This window comes from Salvelinus fontinalis, chromosome 4, assembly GCF_029448725.1.
Source record: "Salvelinus fontinalis isolate EN_2023a chromosome 4, ASM2944872v1, whole genome shotgun sequence".
In the NCBI taxonomy this organism is placed as follows: Eukaryota; Metazoa; Chordata; class Actinopteri; order Salmoniformes; family Salmonidae; genus Salvelinus; species Salvelinus fontinalis.
The window spans coordinates 6818333-6837770 of NC_074668.1; the positions used below are offsets into that span (position 1 = coordinate 6818333).

At 49.9% G+C, this 19438-nt stretch overlaps 1 protein-coding gene across 1 annotated transcript in view; it reads right to left on the bottom strand.

Moving 5' to 3' along the window:
- Positions 1-1550: 1550 nt before the first annotated feature.
- LOC129852749 (chondroitin sulfate proteoglycan 4-like) overlaps positions 1551-19438 on the bottom strand; it is a gene marked incomplete at its 5' end in the record, with an annotated part of 133409 nt that continues 115521 nt past the window's right edge. Inside the window, 4 exons of the mRNA XM_055918409.1 lie at positions 1551-6976; positions 7207-7529; positions 12364-12547; positions 14220-14392. Of these exons, the coding sequence (XP_055774384.1) occupies positions 5231-6976; positions 7207-7529; positions 12364-12547; positions 14220-14392 (2426 nt within the window). The remainder of the gene's footprint in view (positions 6977-7206; positions 7530-12363; positions 12548-14219; positions 14393-19438) is intronic.

The window sequence follows — 19438 nt, forward strand, 5'->3', positions numbered from 1 at the left end:
CCAGCTCCTAATTAGGTTGCAAAGTGGGGGTAGTGGTTGTCATAGGCTACCAGCTCCTAATTAGGTTGCAAAGTGGGGATAGTGGTTGTCATGGGCTACCAGCTCCTTATTAGGTTGTAAAGTGGGGGTAGTGGTTGTCATGGGCTACCAGCTCCTTATTAGGTTGCAAAGTGGGGATAGTGGTTGTCATAGGCTACCAGCTCCTTATTAGGTTGCAAAGTGGGGATAGTGGTTGTCATGGGCTACCAGCTCCTTATTAGGTTGCAAAGTGGGGGTAGTGGTTGTCATGGGCTACCAGCTCCTTATTATGTTTTAAAGTGGGGGTAGTGGTTGTTATAGGCTACCAGCTCCTCATTAGGTTGCAAAGTGAGGGTAGTGGTTGTCATGGGCTACCAGCTCCTTATTAGGTTGCAAAGTGGGGGTAGTGGTTGTCATGGGCTACCAGCTCCTTATTAGGTTGCAAAGTGGGGGTAGTGGTTGTCATAAGCTACCAGCTCCTTATTAGGTTGCAAAGTGGGGGTAGTGGTTGTCATGGGCTACCAGCTCCTTATTAGGTTGCAAAGTGGGGGTAGTGGTTGTCATGGGCTACCAGCTCCTTATTAGGTTGCAAAGTGGGGGTAGTGGTTGTCATGGGCTACCAGCTCCTTATTAGGTTGCAAAGTGGGGGTAGTGGTTGTCATAAGCTACCAGCTCCTTATTAGGTTGCAAAGTGGGGGTAGTGGTTGTCATGGGCTACCAGCTCCTTATTAGGTTGCAAAGTGGGGGTAGTGGTTGTCATGGGCTACCAGCTCCTTATTAGGTTGCAAAGTGGGGGTAGTGGTTGTCATGGGCTACCAGCTCCTTATTAGGTTGCAAAGTGGGGGTAGTGGTTGTCATGGGCTACCAGCTCCTTATTAGTTTGCAAAGTGGGGGTAGTGGTTGTCATGGGCTACCAGCTCCTTATTAGGTTGCAAAGTGAGGGTAGTGGTTGTCATAGGCTACCAGCTCCTTATTAGGTTGCAAAGTGGGGATAGTGGTTGTCATAGGCTACCAGCTCCTTATTAGGTTGCAAAGTGGGGGTAGTGGTTGTCATAGGCTACCAGCTCCTTATTAGGTTGCAAAGTGGGGGTAGTGGTTGTCATGGGCTACCAGCTCCTTATTAGGTTGCAAAGTGGGGGTAGTGGTTGTCATGGGCTACCAGCTCCTTAATAGGTTGTAAAGTGGGGATAGTGGTTGTCATAGGCTACCAGCTCCTTATTAGGTTGCAAAGTGGGGGTAGTGGTTGTCATAGGCTACCAGCTCCTTATTAGGATGCCAAGTGGGGGTAGTTGTTGTCATAGGCTACCAGCTCCTTATTAGGTTGCAAAGTGGGGGTAGTGGTTGTCATAGGCTACCAGCTCCTAATTAGGTTGCAAAGTGGGGGTAGTGGTTGTCATAGGCTACCAGCTCCTAATTAGGTTGCAAAGTGGGGATAGTGGTTGTCATGGGCTACCAGCTCCTTATTAGGTTGTAAAGTGGGGGTAGTGGTTGTCATAGGCTACCAGCTCCTTATTAGGTTGCAAAGTGGGGATAGTGGTTGTCATAGGCTACCAGCTCCTTATTAGGTTGCAAAGTGGGGATAGTGGTTGTCATGGGCTACCAGCTCCTTATTAGGTTGCAAAGTGGGGGTAGTGGTTGTCATGGGCTACCAGCTCCTTATTATGTTTTAAAGTGGGGGTAGTGGTTGTTATAGGCTACCAGCTCCTTATTAGGTTGCAAAGTGAGGGTAGTGGTTGTCATGGGCTACCAGCTCCTTATTAGGTTGCAAAGTGGGGGTAGTGGTTGTCATGGGCTACCAGCTCCTTATTAGGTTGCAAAGTGGGGGTAGTGGTTGTCATAAGCTACCAGCTCCTTATTAGGTTGCAAAGTGGGGGTAGTGGTTGTCATGGGCTACCAGCTCCTTATTAGGTTGCAAAGTGGGGGTAGTGGTTGTCATGGGCTACCAGCTCCTTATTAGGTTGCAAAGTGGGGGTAGTGGTTGTCATGGGCTACCAGCTCCTTATTAGGTTGCAAAGTGGGGGTAGTGGTTGTCATAAGCTACCAGCTCCTTATTAGGTTGCAAAGTGGGGGTAGTGGTTGTCATGGGCTACCAGCTCCTTATTAGGTTGCAAAGTGGGGGTAGTGGTTGTCATGGGCTACCAGCTCCTTATTAGGTTGCAAAGTGGGGGTAGTGGTTGTCATGGGCTACCAGCTCCTTATTAGGTTGCAAAGTGGGGGTAGTGGTTGTCATGGGCTACCAGCTCCTTATTAGTTTGCAAAGTGGGGGTAGTGGTTGTCATAGGCTACCAAATCCTAATTAGGTTGCAAAGTGGGGGTAGTGGTTGTCATAGGCTACCAGCTCCTAATTAGGTTGCAAAGTGGGGATAGTGGTTGTCATGGGCTACCAGCTCCTTATTAGGTTGTAAAGTGGGGGTAGTGGTTGTCATGGGCTACCAGCTCCTTATTAGGTTGCAAAGTGGGGATAGTGGTTGTCATAGGCTACCAGCTCCTTATTAGGTTGCAAAGTGGGGGTAGTGGTTGTCATGGGCTACCAGCTCCTTAATAGGTTGTAAAGTGGGGATAGTGGTTGTCATAGGCTACCAGCTCCTTATTATGTTTTAAAGTGGGGGTAGTGGTTGTTATAGGCTACCAGCTCCTTATTAGGTTGCAAAGTGGGGGTAGTAGTTGTCATAGGCTACCAGCTCCTTATTAGGTTGCAAAGTGGGGGTAGTGGTTGTCATGGGCTACCAGCTCCTTATTAGGTTGCAAAGTGGGGGTAGTGGTTGTCATAAGCTACCAGCTCCTTATTAGGTTGCAAAGTGGGGGTAGTGGTTGTCATGGGCTACCAGCTCCTTATTAGGTTGCAAAGTGGGGGTAGTGGTTGTCATGGGCTACCAGCTCCTTATTAGGTTGCAAAGTGGGGGTAGTGGTTGTCATGGGCTACCAGCTCCTTATTAGGTTGCAAAGTGGGGGTAGTGGTTGTCATGGGCTACCAGCTCCTTATTAGTTTGCAAAGTGGGGGTAGTGGTTGTCATGGGCTACCAGCTCCTAATTAGGTTGTAAAGTGGGGGTAGTGGTTGTCATGGGCTACCAGCTCCTTATTAGGTTGCAAAGTGGGGGTAGTGGTTGTCATGGGCTACCAGCTCCTAATTAGGTTGTAAAGTGGGGGTAGTGGTTGTCATGGGCTACCAGCTCCTTATTAGGTTGCAAAGTGGGGATAGTGGTTGTCATGGGCTACCAGCTCCTTATTAGGTTGCAAAGTGGGGGTAGTGGTTGTCATGGGCTACCAGCTCCTTATTATGTTTTAAAGTGGGGGTAGTGGTTGTTATAGGCTACCAGCTCCTTATTAGGTTGCAAAGTGAGGGTAGTGGTTGTCATGGGCTACCAGCTCCTTATTAGGTTGCAAAGTGGGGGTAGTGGTTGTCATGGGCTACCAGCTCCTTATTAGGTTGCAAAGTGGGGGTAGTGGTTGTCATAAGCTACCAGCTCCTTATTAGGTTGCAAAGTGGGGGTAGTGGTTGTCATGGGCTACCAGCTCCTTATTAGGTTGCAAAGTGGGGGTAGTGGTTGTCATGGGCTACCAGCTCCTTATTAGGTTGCAAAGTGGGGGTAGTGGTTGTCATGGGCTACCAGCTCCTTATTAGGTTGCAAAGTGGGGGTAGTGGTTGTCATGGGCTACCAGCTCCTTATTAGTTTGCAAAGTGGGGGTAGTGGTTGTCATGGGCTACCAGCTCCTAATTAGGTTGTACAGTGGGGGTAGTGGTTGTCATGGGCTACCAGCTCCTTATTAGGTTGCAAAGTGGGGGTAGTGGTTGTCATGGGCTACCAGCTCCTAATTAGGTTGTAAAGTGGGGGTAGTGGTTGTCATGGGCTACCAGCTCCTAATTAGGTTGTAAAGTGGGGGTAGTGGTTGTCATGGGCTACCAGCTCCTTATTAGGTTGTAAAGTGGGGGTAGTGGTTGTCATGGCCTACCAGCTCCTAATTAGGTTGTAAAGTGAGGGTAGTGGTTGTCATGGGCTACCAGCTCCTTATTAGGTTGCAAAGTGGGGGTAGTGGTTGTCATGGGCTACCAGCTCCTTATTAGGTTGCAAAGTGGGGGTAGTGGTTGTCATAAGCTACCAGCTCCTTATTAGGTTGCAAAGTGGGGGTAGTGGTTGTCATGGGCTACCAGCTCCTTATTAGGTTGCAAAGTGGGGGTAGTGGTTGTCATGGGCTACCAGCTCCTTATTAGGTTGCAAAGTGGGGGTAGTGGTTGTCATGGGCTACCAGCTCCTTATTAGGTTGCAAAGTGGGGGTAGTGGTTGTCATGGGCTACCAGCTCCTTATTAGTTTGCAAAGTGGGGGTAGTGGTTGTCATGGGCTACCAGCTCCTAATTAGGTTGTACAGTGGGGGTAGTGGTTGTCATGGGCTACCAGCTCCTTATTAGGTTGCAAAGTGGGGGTAGTGGTTGTCATGGGCTACCAGCTCCTAATTAGGTTGTAAAGTGGGGGTAGTGGTTGTCATGGGCTACCAGCTCCTAATTAGGTTGTAAAGTGGGGGTAGTGGTTGTCATGGGCTACCAGCTCCTTATTAGGTTGTAAAGTGGGGGTAGTGGTTGTCATGGCCTACCAGCTCCTAATTAGGTTGTAAAGTTGGGGTAGTGGTTGTCATGGGCTACCAGCTCCTTATTAGGTTGCAAAGTGGGGGTAGTGGTTGTCATGGGCTACCAGCTCCTTATTAGGTTGCAAAGTGGGGGTAGTGGTTGTCATGGGCTACCAGCTCCTTATTAGGTAGTAAAGTGGGGGTAGTGGTTGTCATGGGCTACCAGCTCCTTATTAGGTTGCAAAGTGGGGGTAGTGGTTGTCATAGGCTACCAGCTCCTTATTAGGTTGTAAAGTTGGGGTAGTGGTTGTCATGGGCTACCAGCTCCTAATTAGGTTGTAAAGTTGGGGTAGTGGTTGTCATGGGCTACCAGCTCCTTATTAGGTTGCAAAGTGGGGATAGTGGTTGTCATGGCTACCAGCTCCTTATTAGGTTGCAAAGTGGGGGTAGTTGTTGTCATTCCCAGTGCTGATTGTGCTTAGCTTCAGTAGAAAATGCTTTGATGATATCACAAAACAAATAGTACAGTAGTATCATGGTTTACAGTGTAACGATGAGTGGGGTTGGTGGGGGTGTTAGGAATGGATGTTAGTGTACAGGGTAAACAGTCCACTTCCACATTCCACCCCTAGGTGGCAGCAGCTACAGAGTCATACCCAGTATTGGTTCTGCTGTAGAGTGGGGGGCGTGGTCCTAATGAGCTGGGCTGAACTCTCTGGATCTACACCGTTCCACGAGCAAAGTGGCAGTGATGTGGAGTTGCTAACTAAGCCCTGATTGGCTGAAGGAAACAGCCTGTCCAGGGCAGGGCTACTGGGGCTCATTGGGGTCACAGTTACCGTGGGAACAGCCGCGCTCCTCTGGGACTGGCCGTTATAGGCCGGTGGGGTTGAGGGTGAGGGTGGCGGCTTCGGGGTGACAGGTTTCTGTTTCCTCTTCCTGTTGCGTCGCAGCAGCAGAACCAGCACCACCAGGATTATGACCAATAAGAGCATGGCCAGGAGAGGTAGGATCACCAATATCAGGTTGGAGGTCTTCTGAGGGTATGACTCTACACGGACCGGTGTATTCACAAAGGGAATCTCATTGCCGTCTCCTTTACTCAGAGTGGGCTTGCCCAGAGTAGTATCTGTACCTGCCGAGTCGTTCCGGTTGGTGATCCCCCAGCGGTTGCGACCTTTGAACTTCTGGTGGGTCTTGCTGGGTCTCTGTGTGGAAAGGAGGGAGGTGGACAGGGAGGGTAGTGCCGTCCCAACACCAAACACTGTCGTTTGGTTCAGAGGCTGAGAGAAAGGACTGCTGGTGGTTAGGATGGGACTGTTGGTGGTTAGGACTAGCGATGGATCATACGGAACGACAGTGAACCGGAACTCTCCCCTGGCAGGTGGGACGTTCGCCGCTTTCAGAATGAACACCAAAGAGTCGTTCAGCTCCTGCACTCCAGTCATGTTAGCGTTGAGCTCGAAGGATAGCCTCTCCTGCTTCACATCCTGAAAGGAGAATGACTCCAGTGGCTCGGTTTTCTTACCAGCTTTGGGTTTTCCTCGGACCAGCTTTCCATACTTTGGATGAGAGACAACCTCGAAGAAAGGGTCGCTGGCGGATAGAGAAGCCAGCTCCGTCGCGTTGAGGAAACCAGTGTTGAGTTTGACCACGATGCCATTGGGTATTCTCACCCCCTCGCCAAACCTGACCAGGGGCTTAACCGTGATGTTGACAACCTGGTTTGTCAGGTTAGCTTCCGATGTAAATGCGGTGAACTCAAAGCTATCCTGACCAGACGTGAGGGTCACCATGTGATAAAACAAGCTACCCGTCCTTAAGTCCTCCTGCTCAAACTGGCTGACCTCCTGGTCATCCAGCCGAAGGATCTTGCCATACCGTGGCGCGGCGGTGATCCGGTAGTGAACCGTTGTGTTTTTTCCGTTGGTCTCTGCCACCAGATTCTCCTGGGTTAAAACCACAGACGTCTGTCCCTGCTCCAGAGCCAGCCCAGTGTTGTTGATAAGGGAGATGGTGATCTCGGTCACCTCGAGGTTGAAGAGCTTATAGACCGGTTTGTGATGGCCATCGGAAACACTAAAATAAAACACCCCAGAAGCCCGGCTTCCATCATGGACAAAGTACACCTCCCCACTGTTGATCTGAGCCTGAGTGAAGGCCACCACAGACTCGTTAAGGCTTCCTCCCAGGGCCAGATAGCCGTTGTTGGGCTTGCTGATGACGATGTACTGGATGTCCTCTGAAGGGTTGTCCAAGTCTTCCACATTGAGGTTCTCCGGCCCCAGGGCCACTGTGTCCCCTTGCACTACGCTCAGACTAGGGGCTTTGGTCTTCAGAACGGGCGGCTGGTCGTTGACTGGGATCACCGTGATGTTGAACCACTCCTCCAGAACCTGATTGAAGAAGAATATTACTTTATTTTGTAGAATGGAATCTTATCTTCTGCATTAGAGTTTGAAGCAGAACTTCCAGTATCCTCAATGAGGCAATTCATTTTGCAACATACACAATGTTCAAACAGATTTTTTAAAAATTACATTTAAAAACAGACCTGTACCAGTCCAGAAATAAACAGTTGGACAAAAGTGTGCAAAATACAAGGTAGGTTAGCAACATTAAGTACCTGGCTGTCGTCCAAAGGGCGCTGGGCCGGCTTACCCTTGGGGTTCAGCCAGGTGTCGAAGACAAAGCGGTCGTGGAGCGTCTCGGAGTCGTCATGCCGGTATGTAATGCCATACTTGTTTAGGATGTACTGGGAGAAGTTGGGTTTCTCCACGGTGAGGTTCCTCTCTCCCACCACAATGACCCCGTGCTGGGGTAGAGACTTTACCTGGAACCAGATCTCGTGAGAGCTGCGCTGGGGTGTGGGCAGCTTGGACATAAGGTTAGACGCATCCAGCTTGGACTTGTCGATGACGATGCGGTCACCCTCAGTCACCACAGCACCTAGAATGTAATGAGAGACAAGTCGGTATGGAGGACCGAAAGCTGACATAATTACAGTGCATTGGGGAAAATATTCAAACCACTTCCCTTTTTCCACATTTTGTTACGTTCCAGCCTTATTCTAAAATGGATTAAATAAAACAATTTTCTCATCAATCTGCACACAATAGTGCATAATGACAAAGTAAAAATAGGTCTTTAGAATTTTTTGCAAATGTATTAAAAATAAGAAACAAATGCCTTATTTACATAACTATTCAGACCCTTTGGTATGAGACTCAGAATTGAGCTCAGGTCCCACAGTTGACAGTGCATGTCAGAGCAAAAACCAAGCCATGAGGTTGAAGGAATTGTCCGTAGAGCTCCGAGACAGGATTGTGTCGAGGCACAGATCTGGGGAAAGGAACCTAAACAGTTCTGCAGTATTGAAGGTCCCCAAGAACACAGTGGCCTCCATCATTCTTAAATGGAAGAAGTTTAGAACCACCAAGACTCTTCCTAGACCTGGCCGTTCGGCCAAACTGAGCAATCAGGGGAGAAGGGCCTTGGTCAGGGAAGTGACCAAGAACCCGATGGTCATTCTGACAGAACTCCAGAGTTCCTCTGTGGAGATGGGAGAACCTTCCAGAAGGACAACCATCTCTGCAGCCCTCCACCAATCAAGCCTTTATGGTAGAGTGGCCAGACGGAAGCCACTCCTCAGTAAAAGGCACATGACAGCCCGCTTGGAGTTTGCCAAAATGCACCTAAAGGACTCAGACCATGAGAAACAAAATTCTATTGTTTGATGAAACCAAGATTGAACTCTTTGGCCTGAATGCCAAGCATCACGTCTGGAGGAAACCTTACACCACCCCTACGGTGAAGCATGGTGGTGGCAGCATCATGCTTTGGGGATGTTTTCAGTGGCAGGGACTGGGAGACTAGTCAGGATCGAGGGAAAGATGAATGGAGCAAAGTATAGAGATCCTTGATGAAAACCTGCTCCAGAGCTCTCAGGACCTCAGACTGGGGTGAAGGTTCACCTTCTAACAGGACAATGACCCTTAGTACACAACCAAGACAACGCAGGAGTGGCTTCGGGACAAGTCTCAGAATTTTCTTGAGTGTCCCAGCCAGAGCCTGGACTTGAACATGATCGAACATCTCTAGAGACAAAAAATGAGCTGTGCAGCGATGCTCCCCATCCAACATGACAAGAGCTTGAGAGGATCTGCAGAGAAGAATGGGAGAAACTCCCAAACTTCAAGCGTCATACCAAACAAGAGACTCGAGGCTGTAATCGCTGGCAAAGGTGCTTCATCAAAGTACTGAGTAAAGGGTCTGAATACTTATATAAATGAGTATTATTTTTATTACATTTGCAAAAATTTCTAAAAACCTGTTTTTGCTTTGTCATTAAGAGGTATTGTTGGTAGATTGATGAGGGGAAAAAAACAATTTAATCAATTTTAGAATAGGACCAACGTAACAAAATGTTTTAAAAGGTGTCTGAATACTTTCCAAATGCACTGTATGTGTGCAATCATTCATCCTTTTATTTATTTATCCATTTATTTATCCATTTATTTTTTTGTGTGTTTTTAAAATTAATTTAACTCTAATTTTGGCAGCTTTGGTCCTCCATAAGCAGGAACGCCCATGGGTTAGAAAAAAATATGTTGGTAATATTTCATACCCCTTAATTGTCTAATATTAATGGAAAAATAAACTTTGCATAATGTCTAGTTGTACATCATCAATGATTCACCGACAGCCTCCAGTCAGTCCCACCAGACACATCGTCATGGTAAAGCCTCCAGTCAGTCCCCACAGACACATCGTCATGGTAAAGTCTCTAGTCAGTCCCCACACAGACACATCGTCATGGTAAAGCCTCCAGTCAGTCCCCACAGACACATCGTCATGGTAAAGTCTCTAGTCAGTCCCCACACAGACACATCGTCATGGTAAAGCCTCCAGTCAGTCCCCACAGACACATCGTCATGGTAAAGTCTCTAGTCAGTCCCCACACAGACACATCGTCATGGTAAAGCCTCCAGTCAGTCCCCACAGACACATCGTCATGGTAAAGTCTCCAGTCAGTCCCCACACAGACACATCGTCATGGTAAAGTCTCCAGTCAGTCCCCACACAGACACATCGTCATGGTAAAGTCTCCAGTCAGTCCCCACACAGACACATCGTCATGGTAAAGTCTCCAGTCAGTCCCCACACAGACACATCGTCATGGTAAAGCCTCCAGTCAGTCCCAACACAGACACATCGTCATGGTAACGTCTCCTGTCAGTCCCCACACAGACACATCGTCATGGTAAAGTCTCCAGTCAGTCCCCACACAGACACATCGTCATGGTAAAGTCTCCAGTCAGTCCCCACACAGACACATCGTCATGGTAAAGCCTCCAGTCAGTCCCAACACAGACACATCGTCATGGTAACGTCTCCTGTCAGTCCCCACACAGATACATCGTCATGGTAAAGCCTCCAGTCAGTCCACACAGACACATCGTCATGGTAAAGCCTCCAGTCAGTCCACACAGACACATCGTCATGGTAAAGCCTCCAGTCAGTCCCCACACAGACACATCGTCATGGTAAAGTCTCCAGTCAGTCCCCACAGACACATCGTCATGGTAAAGTCTCCAGTCAGTCCCCACACAGACACATCGTCATGGTAAAGTCTCCAGTCAGTCCCCACACAGACACATCGTCATGGTAAAGTCTCCAGTCAGTCCCCACACAGACACATCGTCATGGTAAAGTCTCCAGTCTGTCCCCACACAGACACATCGTCATGGTAAAGCCTCCAGTCAGTCCCCACACAGACACATCGTCATGGTAAAGCCTCCAGTCAGTCCCCACACAGACACATCGTCATGGTAAAGTCTCCAGTCAGTCCCCACAGACACATCGTCATGGTAAAGTCTCCAGTCAGTCCCCACACATACACATCGTCATGGTAACGCCTCCAGTCAGTCCCCACACAGACACATCGTCATGGTAAAGCCTCCAGTCAGTCCCCACACAGACACATCGTCATGGTAAAGTCTCTAGTCAGTCCCCACAGACACATCGTCATGGTAAAGTCTCCAGTCAGTCCCCACACAGACACATCGTCATGGTAAAGCCTCCAGTCAGTCCCCACACAGACACATCGTCATGGTAAAGCCTCCAGTCAGTCCCCACACAGACACATTGTCATGGTAAAGTCTCCAGTCAGTCCCCACACAGACACATCGTCATGGTAAAGTCTCCAGTCAGTCCCCACACAGACACATCGTCATGTAAAGTCTCCAGTCAGTCCCCACACAGACACATCGTCATGGTAAAGTCTCCAGTCAGTCCCCACACAGACACATCGTCATGGTAACGTCTCCAGTCAGTCCCCACACAGACACATCGTCATGGTAAAGCCTCCAGTCAGTCCCCACACAGACACATCGTCATGGTAAAGTCTCCAGTCAGTCCCCACACAGACACATCGTCATGGTAAAGCCTCCAGTCAGTCCCCACACAGACACATCGTCATGGTAAAGCCTCCAGTCAGTCCCCACACAGACACATCGTCATGGTAAAGTCTCCAGTCAGTCCCCACACAGACACATCGTCATGGTAAAGTCTCCAGTCAGTCCCCACACAGACACATCGTCATGGTAAAGTCTCCAGTCAGTCCCCACACAGACACATCGTCATGGTAAAGTCTCCAGTCAGTCCCCACACAGACACATCGTCATGGTAAAGTCTCCAGTCAGTCCCCACACAGACACATCGTCATGGTAAAGTCTCCAGTCAGTCCCCACACAGACACATCGTCATGGTAACGTCTCCAGTCAGTCCCCACACAGACACATCGTCATGGTAAAGTCTCCAGTCAGTCCCCACACAGACACATCGTCATGGTAAAGTCTCCAGTCAGTCCCCACACAGACACATCGTCATGGTAACGTCTCTAGTCAGTCCCCACACAGACACATCGTCATGGTAACGTCTCCAGTCAGTCCCCACACAGACACATCGTCATGGTAATGTGTCTGTCTCCAGTCAGTCCCCACACAGACACATCGTCATGGTAATGTGTCTGCCTCCAGTCAGTCCCCACACAGACACATCGTCATGGTAATGTGTCTGTCTCCAGTCAGTCCCCACACAGACACATCGTCATGGTAAAGCCTCCAGTCAGTCCCCACACAGACACATCGTCATGGTAAAGCCTCTAGTCAGTCCCCACACAGACACATCGTCATGGTAAAGTCTCTAGTCAGTCGCCACAGACACATCGTCATGGTAAAGTCTCCAGTCAGTCCCCACACAGACACATCGTCATGGTAAAGTCTCCAGTCAGTCCCCACACAGACACATCGTCATGGTAAAGCCTCCAGTCAGTCCCCACAGACACATCGTCATGGTAAAGTCTCCAGTCAGTCCCCACACAGACACATCGTCATGGTAAAGTCTCCAGTCAGTCCCCACAGACACATCGTCATGGTAAAGTCTCCAGTCAGTCCCCACACAGACACATCGTCATGGTAAAGTCTCCAGTCAGTCCCCACAGACACATCGTCATGGTAAAGTCTCCAGTCAGTCCCCACACAGACACATCGTCATGGTAAAGTCTCCAGTCAGTCCCCACAGACACATCGTCATGGTAAAGTCTCCAGTCAGTCCCCACACAGACACATCGTCATGGTAAAGTTTCCAGTCAGTCCCCACACAGACACATCGTCATGGTAAAGCCTCCAGTCAGTCCCCACACAGACACATCGTCATGGTAAAGTCTCCAGTCAGTCCCCATAAAGACACATCGTCATGGTAAAGTCTCCAGTCAGCCCACCTGTGTTAGCGAGGAGCAGAGTCTTTCGGTCGTGTCCAGCGTTCTCGTAGGAGATGTCCATCTCGAAGGTCTCGTTCTCCAGGGAAGCTGGAGGTGAGGACACCGAGAAGGTCATGGAGTCCATGGCGGACCAGCCAACCGACGCCACAAGACTCTGGATGTACAGAATCTCCCGCTGGTCCACCTGAGACACACACACACACACAGAGAGACCAGAAATCAGTGAAGGCTGGTGTTACTATGAATCGGAAGGGCAAGCCTGAGAATTTCCCCACTTTTGTAACCTACACTTGGCACCACTTTTGTATCCCTATTTCAACCTAACCAACAAAAACTAAAGCGTTAGACAAAACACTGAACATCAGAACTTTAGTCATCAACGAATAATTCAAGACATGAACCGTTCACATGAGTTGCTTCTTCCCGCTGGAGAAGATCTAGTCTGTGGTTGATATTCAGAATATAAACATATGTTTAATACCCTGAGGCCTTATCCAATCAAAAACACTGACCACGCTTCCCGCCAAGGCCAAGTAACATTTGTTTCGGCTTGAATTGGAATTTATATCCTGTGGAGTTTCCTACTGTTTGTTTCTCACCGTAAATATTGTTTTACTGAACAAATGAATCAGAATACACTCTCCCACACAGTGCAAGAAGAGTCTTATTTTGTCGTAGAAACTACTGCGGCCATACAATACCAGTCAAAAGTTTGGACACACCTACTCATTCCAAGGTTTTTCTTATTTTTTTTTTTTTTTACTATTTTCTACATTGTAGAATAATAGTGAAGACATCAAAACTATGAAATAACACATATGGAGTCATGTAGTAACCAAAAAAGTGTTAAATAAATCTAAATATTTTCTATTTTAGATTCTTCAAAGTAGCTACCCTTTGCCTTGATGACGGCTTAGCACAAGTCTAGCACAAGTACTAACATCAAGGCGGTGACCCGTTCCTGTAGGTTCATGCTCTACAACATTCGCAGAGTACGACCCTGCCTCACACAGGAAGCGGCGCAGGTCCTAATCCAGGCACTTGTCATCTCCCGTCTGGATTACTGCAACTCGCTGTTGGCTGGGCTCCCTGCCTGTGCCATTAAACCCCTACAACTCATCCAGAACGCCGCAGCCCGTCTGGTGTTCAACCTTCCCAAGTTCTCTCACGTCACCCCGCTCCTCCGCTCTCTCCACTGGCTTCCAGTTGAAGCTCGCATCCACTACAAGACCATGGTGCTTGCCTACGGAACTGTGAGGGGAACGGCACCTCCGTACCTTCAGGCTCTGATCAGGCCCTACACCCAAACAAGGGCACTGCGTTCATCCACCTCTGGCCTGCTCGCCTCCCTACCACTGAGGAAGTACAGTTCCCGCTCAGCCCAGTCAAAACTGTTCGCTGCTCTGGCACCCCAATGGTGGAACAAACTCCCTCACGACGCCAGGACAGCGGAGTCAATCACCACCTTCCGGAGACACCTGAAACCCCACCTCTTTAAGGAATACCTAGGATAGGATAAAGTAATCCTTCTACCCCCCCCCCCTTAAAAGATTTAGATGCACTGTTGTAAAGTGGCTGTTCCACTGGATATCATGAGGTGAATGCACCAATTTGTACGTCGCTCTGGATAAGAGCGTCTGCTAAATGACTTAAATGTAAATGTCTTACTGTATGTATCAAATGCTGATCCAGGATCTGTCTATTTAATCATATTAATTGTGATCTAAAAGGCAAAACGTTACCAGCAATCCAACTCAGTTGTAGGAATATGGGCCCTGGTCTCCCCTGTCCAAATAATCGTATTGATTATGAAAAGTAATCCCACCTCAGGTTCTGGTTAGTTGTTAGGTTCTTACCATTGTCTGTGTGAAGGAGGAGACGTCAACAGTGAAATTATCAGCCAGCACTGTCACCAGTCTGCCTAGTTTTGGTCGACGAATCACGTTGAAGGTAATGGTGCGGTTGGATGTGTCGCTCTTGTCATTGGTCACCGCCTGCAGGTCCTCCTTGGTGATTGGTGTAGTGGAGCCTGTTTGTGGTGAAACAATAAAATAAATAAATAAATAGGTAAATAAATGCTCCAACATATGGACCTATGGAGGATGTAACCATGGCGCCGGAGAAGAAGGCTGACGTTTTACCTGTCCTATTGTTTGTTTGTTTGTATCTTATTTTGTACATAATGTTGCTGCTACCGTCTCTTATGACCGAAAATAACTTCTGGACATCAGGCCTGCGATTAATCACCACGGAATGGCAGAATCCTTTATTTCCTTTAACGAGTCTGCCGCAAATGATATACTGCTTTCTCCTGAACAGGCCCAGATCCCTGTGATTTGCGTGAAGAGGAGGCGGAGAAAAAGGGGCCGGAGGGCGGACTGCCTTCTGAGAATTCGTAGGCGATCGAATAAACCCCCACTTCCTTCCATTCTGCTAGCAAACGTGCAATCTTTGGAGAAGTAAATAGATGACCTACGCGGAAGATTAAACTACCAACAGGACATTCAAAAGTGTAATATCTTATGCTTCCTCATCAATCTACACACAATAGTGCATAATGACAAAGCAAAAATAGGCCTTCGGAAGGTACTGTATGTTACAACAACTTGGTGTTTGAAAATACTACACATTTTATGTGGATCTTCTGAAGGTAAGTTATAGTTATATATATATATATACACACCATAGTATATACATAGTTATGGTCATTGTTATAACTCCCAATATGTCAAAGTGTTTTCCAAATGTGTAGGTACACTTTTATTATGGGTGAACCTCGTCATAATCTCAACACTTCCAACAAAAACAAGGACCAGTCTGACGACAGTTTAAAAGGCGGTATCGAGTGTCCTCATTAAAGCTATCCTCCGAAGACTGTTAACTCCAGACTGTGCTGAACATATTGCTGTGCAGGGGGCACACTGTGTGAAAACAGACAGAGGGAAAACTCTTTTGATCTTTAAAAAAAAAAAAAACAGTGTGGCAAAGACATCACAAACCCACAAACACATGTTGGAGGCTTGTGATATAAACAAGTCATTTAAACAAGTCATATAACCCTACTGAGAGAAGCCTGACGATGGTGGAGATGATGAAAACAGAGGAGGAGAGAGGGTGATGAGCTAACAGAGTGATGTTCATTCCTCCCTTCCTTTTCTCCCACCCCTCCTCCTCTCTCCTCCTTCTCCCCCAGTCCTCTTCTCCCACCCCTCCTTCTCTCTCCTCCTTCTCTCCCAGTCCTCTTCTCCCACCCCTCCTTCTCTCTCCTCCTTCTCCCCCAGTCCTCTTCTCCCACCCCTCCTTCTCTCTCCTCCTTCTCTCCCAGTCCTCTTCTCCCACCCCTCCTCCTCTCTCCTCCTTCTCCCCCAGTCCTCTTCTCCCACCCCTCCTCCTCTCTCCTCCTTCTCCCCCAGTCCTCTTCTCCCACCCCTCCTTCTCTCTCCTCCTTCTCCCCCAGGCCTCTCCAGGGACTCTTCTTCCTAAGTGGAAGAAGAGGAGGAGGAGGTCGTCTACATTTTTCTTCGTCATTCATGTGCAGACAGTGAAAATGTGCTTGTGTCCCTCAGTCTGATGTTTCCCTCGCATAAGTATGTTTATAGTGTGTGGGTGGCCTCTTTCGCTACAAGGAGAAATACACGACCACATCTAGATCAACACTATTGTCTGCTTTAGTTTAAAAAAAACAGAGACAACAGGCTATTTCTGACCATGGTTTTTATACAGGAACTAAACGTAGACCCTACAAGGATGGGACCTTGGAAACGCACATCATGTCTGTTCTGCTTTAGTGCGTCATGAGGAGTTTCAATCACTGCACCCAGTTACACACTCTTGAAAATCAAAACTCCAATATGAATAAAATACGATCCCAATCAGTATATCGAGAGCGGAGTGGGTAGCAGAGTGGAGTGGGTAGCAGAGTGGAGTGGGTAGCAGAGAGCGGAGTGGGTAGCAGAGAGCGGAGTGGGTAGCAGAGAGCGGAGTGGGTAGCAGAGAGCGGAGTGGGTAGCAGAGAGCGGAGTGGGTAGCAGAGAGCGGAGTGGGTAGCAGAGAGCGGAGTGGGTAGCAGAGAGCGGAGTGGGTAGCAGAGAGCGGAGTGGGTGGCAGAGAGCGGAGTGGGTAGCAGAGAGCGGAGTGGGTAGCAGAGAGCGGAGTGGGTAGCAGAGAGCGGAGTGGGTAGCAGAGAGCGGAGTGGGTAGCAGAGAGCGGAGTGGGTAGCAGAGAGCGGAGTGGGTAGCAGAGAGCGGAGTGGGTAGCAGAGCGGAGTGGGTAGCAGAGTGGAGTCGGCGGCAGAGTGGAGTCGGCGGCAGAGTGGAGTGGGTGGCAGAGAGCGGAGTGGGTAGCAGAGAGCGGAGTGGGTAGCAGAGAGCGGAGTGGGTGGCAGAGAGCGGAGTGGGTGGCAGAGAGCGGAGTGGGTAGAAGAGAGCGGAGTGGGTAGCAGAGAGCGGAGTGGGTAGCAGAGAGCGGAGTGGGTAGCAGAGCGGAGTGGGTAGCAGAGAGCGGAGTGGGCAGCAGAGAGCGGAGTGGGTAGCAGAGAGCGGAGTGGGCAGCAGAGTGGAGTGGGTAGCAGAGAGCGGAGTGGGTAGCAGAGAGCGGAGTGGGCAGCAGAGTGGAGTGGGTAGCAGAGAGCGGAGTGGGCGGCAGAGAGCGGAGTGGGTAGCAGAGAGCGGAGTGGGTAGCAGAGAGTGGAGTGGGTAGCAGAGAGCGGAGTGGGTAAGTGGAGTGGGTAGCAGAGAGCGGAGTGGGTAGCAGAGAGCGGAGTGGGTAGCAGAGAGCGGAGTGGGTAGCAGAGAGCGGAGTGGGTAGCAGAGAGTGGAGTGGGTAGCAGAGAGCGGAGTGGGCAGCAGAGAGCGGAGTGGGTAGCAGAGAGCGGAGTGGGTAGCAGAGAGCGGAGTGGGTAGCAGAGAGCGGAGTGGGTAGCAGAGAGCGGAGTGGGTAGCAGAGAGCGGAGTGGGTAGCAGAGTGGAGTGGGTAGCAGAGAGCGGAGTGGGCAGCAGAGAGCGGAGTGGGTAGCAGAGAGCGGAGTGGGTAGCAGAGAGCGGAGTGGGTAGCAGAGAGCGGAGTGGGTAGCAGAGAGCGGAGTGGGTAGCAGAGAGCGGAGTGGGTAGCAGAGAGCGGAGTGGGTAGCAGAGTGGAGTGGGTAGCAGAGAGCGGAGTGGGCAGCAGAGAGCGGAGTGGGTAGCAGAGAGCGGAGTGGGTAGCAGAGAGCGGAGTGGGTAGCAGAGAGCGGAGTGGGTAGCAGAGAGCAGAGTGGGTAGCAGAGAGCGGAGTGGGTAGCAGAGAGCGGAGTGGGCAGCAGAGAGCGGAGTGGGTAGCAGAGAGCGGAGTGGGTAGCAGAGAGCGGAGTGGGTAAGTGGAGTGGGTAGCAGAGCGGAGTGGGTAGCAGAGAGCGGAGTGGGTAGCAGAGAGCGGAGTGGGTAGCAGAGAGCGGAGTGGGTAGCAGAGTGGAGTGGGTAGCAGAGTGGAGTGGGTAGCAGAGCGGAGTGGGTAGCAGAGAGCGGAGTGGGTAGCAGAGAGCGGAGTGGGTAGCAGAGAGCGGAGTGGGTAGCAGAGAGCGGAGTGGGTAGCAGAGAGCGGAGTGGGTAGCAGAGCGGAGTGGGTAGCAGAGAGCGGAGTGGGTAGCAGAGAGCGGAGTGGGTGGCAGAGAGCGGAGTGGGTAGCAGAGAGCGGAGTGGGTAGCAGAGAGCGGAGTGGGTGGCAGAGAGCGGAGTGGGTAAGTGGAGTGGGTAGCAGAGCGGAGTGGGTAGCAGAGAGCGGAGTGGGTAGCAGAGAGCGGAGTGGGTAGCAGAGAGCGGAGTGGGTAGCAGAGAGCGGAGTGGGTAGCAGAGAGCGGAGTGGGTAGCAGAGAGCGGAGTGGGTAGCAGAGAGCGGAGTGGGTAGCAGAGAGCGGAGTGGGTAGCAGAGCGGAGTGGGTAGCAGAGAGCGGAGTGGGTAGCAGAGTGGAGTGGGTAGCAGAGAGCGGAGTGGGTGGCAGAGAGCGGAGTGGGTAGCAGAGAGCGGAGTGGGTAGCAGAGAGCGGAGTGGGTGGCAGAGAGCGGAGTGGGTAGCAGAGAGCGGAGTGGGTAGCAGAGAGCGGAGTGGGTAGCAGAGAGCGGAGTGGGTAGCAGAGAGCGGAGTGGGTAGCAGAGAGTGGAGTGGGTAGCAGAGAGCGGAGTGGGTAGCAGAGAGCGGAGTGGGTAGCAGAGTGGAGTGGGTAGCAGAGAGCGGAGTGGGTAGCAGAGAGCGGAGTCGGAGAAGGCTAACATTTTATGCGTTCCTATCCAATTATGTTTTTTTGTTTGTTTCTTTGAGTTTAACTTTTTTTTTTTACTTATTTTGTACATAATGTTGCTGCTACCGTCTCTTATGACCAAAAATAACTTCTGGACAGCAGGACTGCGATTACTCACCACGGACTGGCAGAATCCTTTATTTCCTTTAACGAGTCTGACGAGCACAACTTGAACGATATACTGCTTTCTCTGGAACAGGCCCAGATCCCTGTGATTTGCGTGAAGAGGAGGCGGAGAAAAAGGGGCCGGAGGGCGGACTGCCTTCTGAGAATTCGTAGGCGATCGAATAAACCCCCACTTCCTTCCATTCTGCTAGCAAACGTGCAATCTTTGGAGAAGTAAATAGATGACCTACGCGGAAGATTAAACTACCAACAGGACATTCAAAAGTGTAATATCTTATGCTTCACGGAGACATGGCTGAACGACGACATTATCAACATACAGCTGGCTGGTTATTTGGTGTACCGGCAGGATAGAATAGCGGCGTCTGGTAAGACAAGGGGCGGCGGACTATGTATTTTTGTAAATAACAGCTGGTGTACGATATCTAAGGAACTGTTCAAGACGACTGTGCAAATAACACTGAAACATGCATAAGAGCACTAGCTGTTCCGTACGACTGTGTGATCACGCTCTCCGTAGCCGATGTGAATAAGACCTTTTTAACAGGTCAACATTCACAAGGCCGCGGGGCCAGACGGATTACCAGGACGTGTACTGCGAGCATGCGCTGACAAACTGGCAAGTGTCTTCCCTGACATTTTCAACCTCTCCCTGTCCGAGTCTGTAATACCAACATA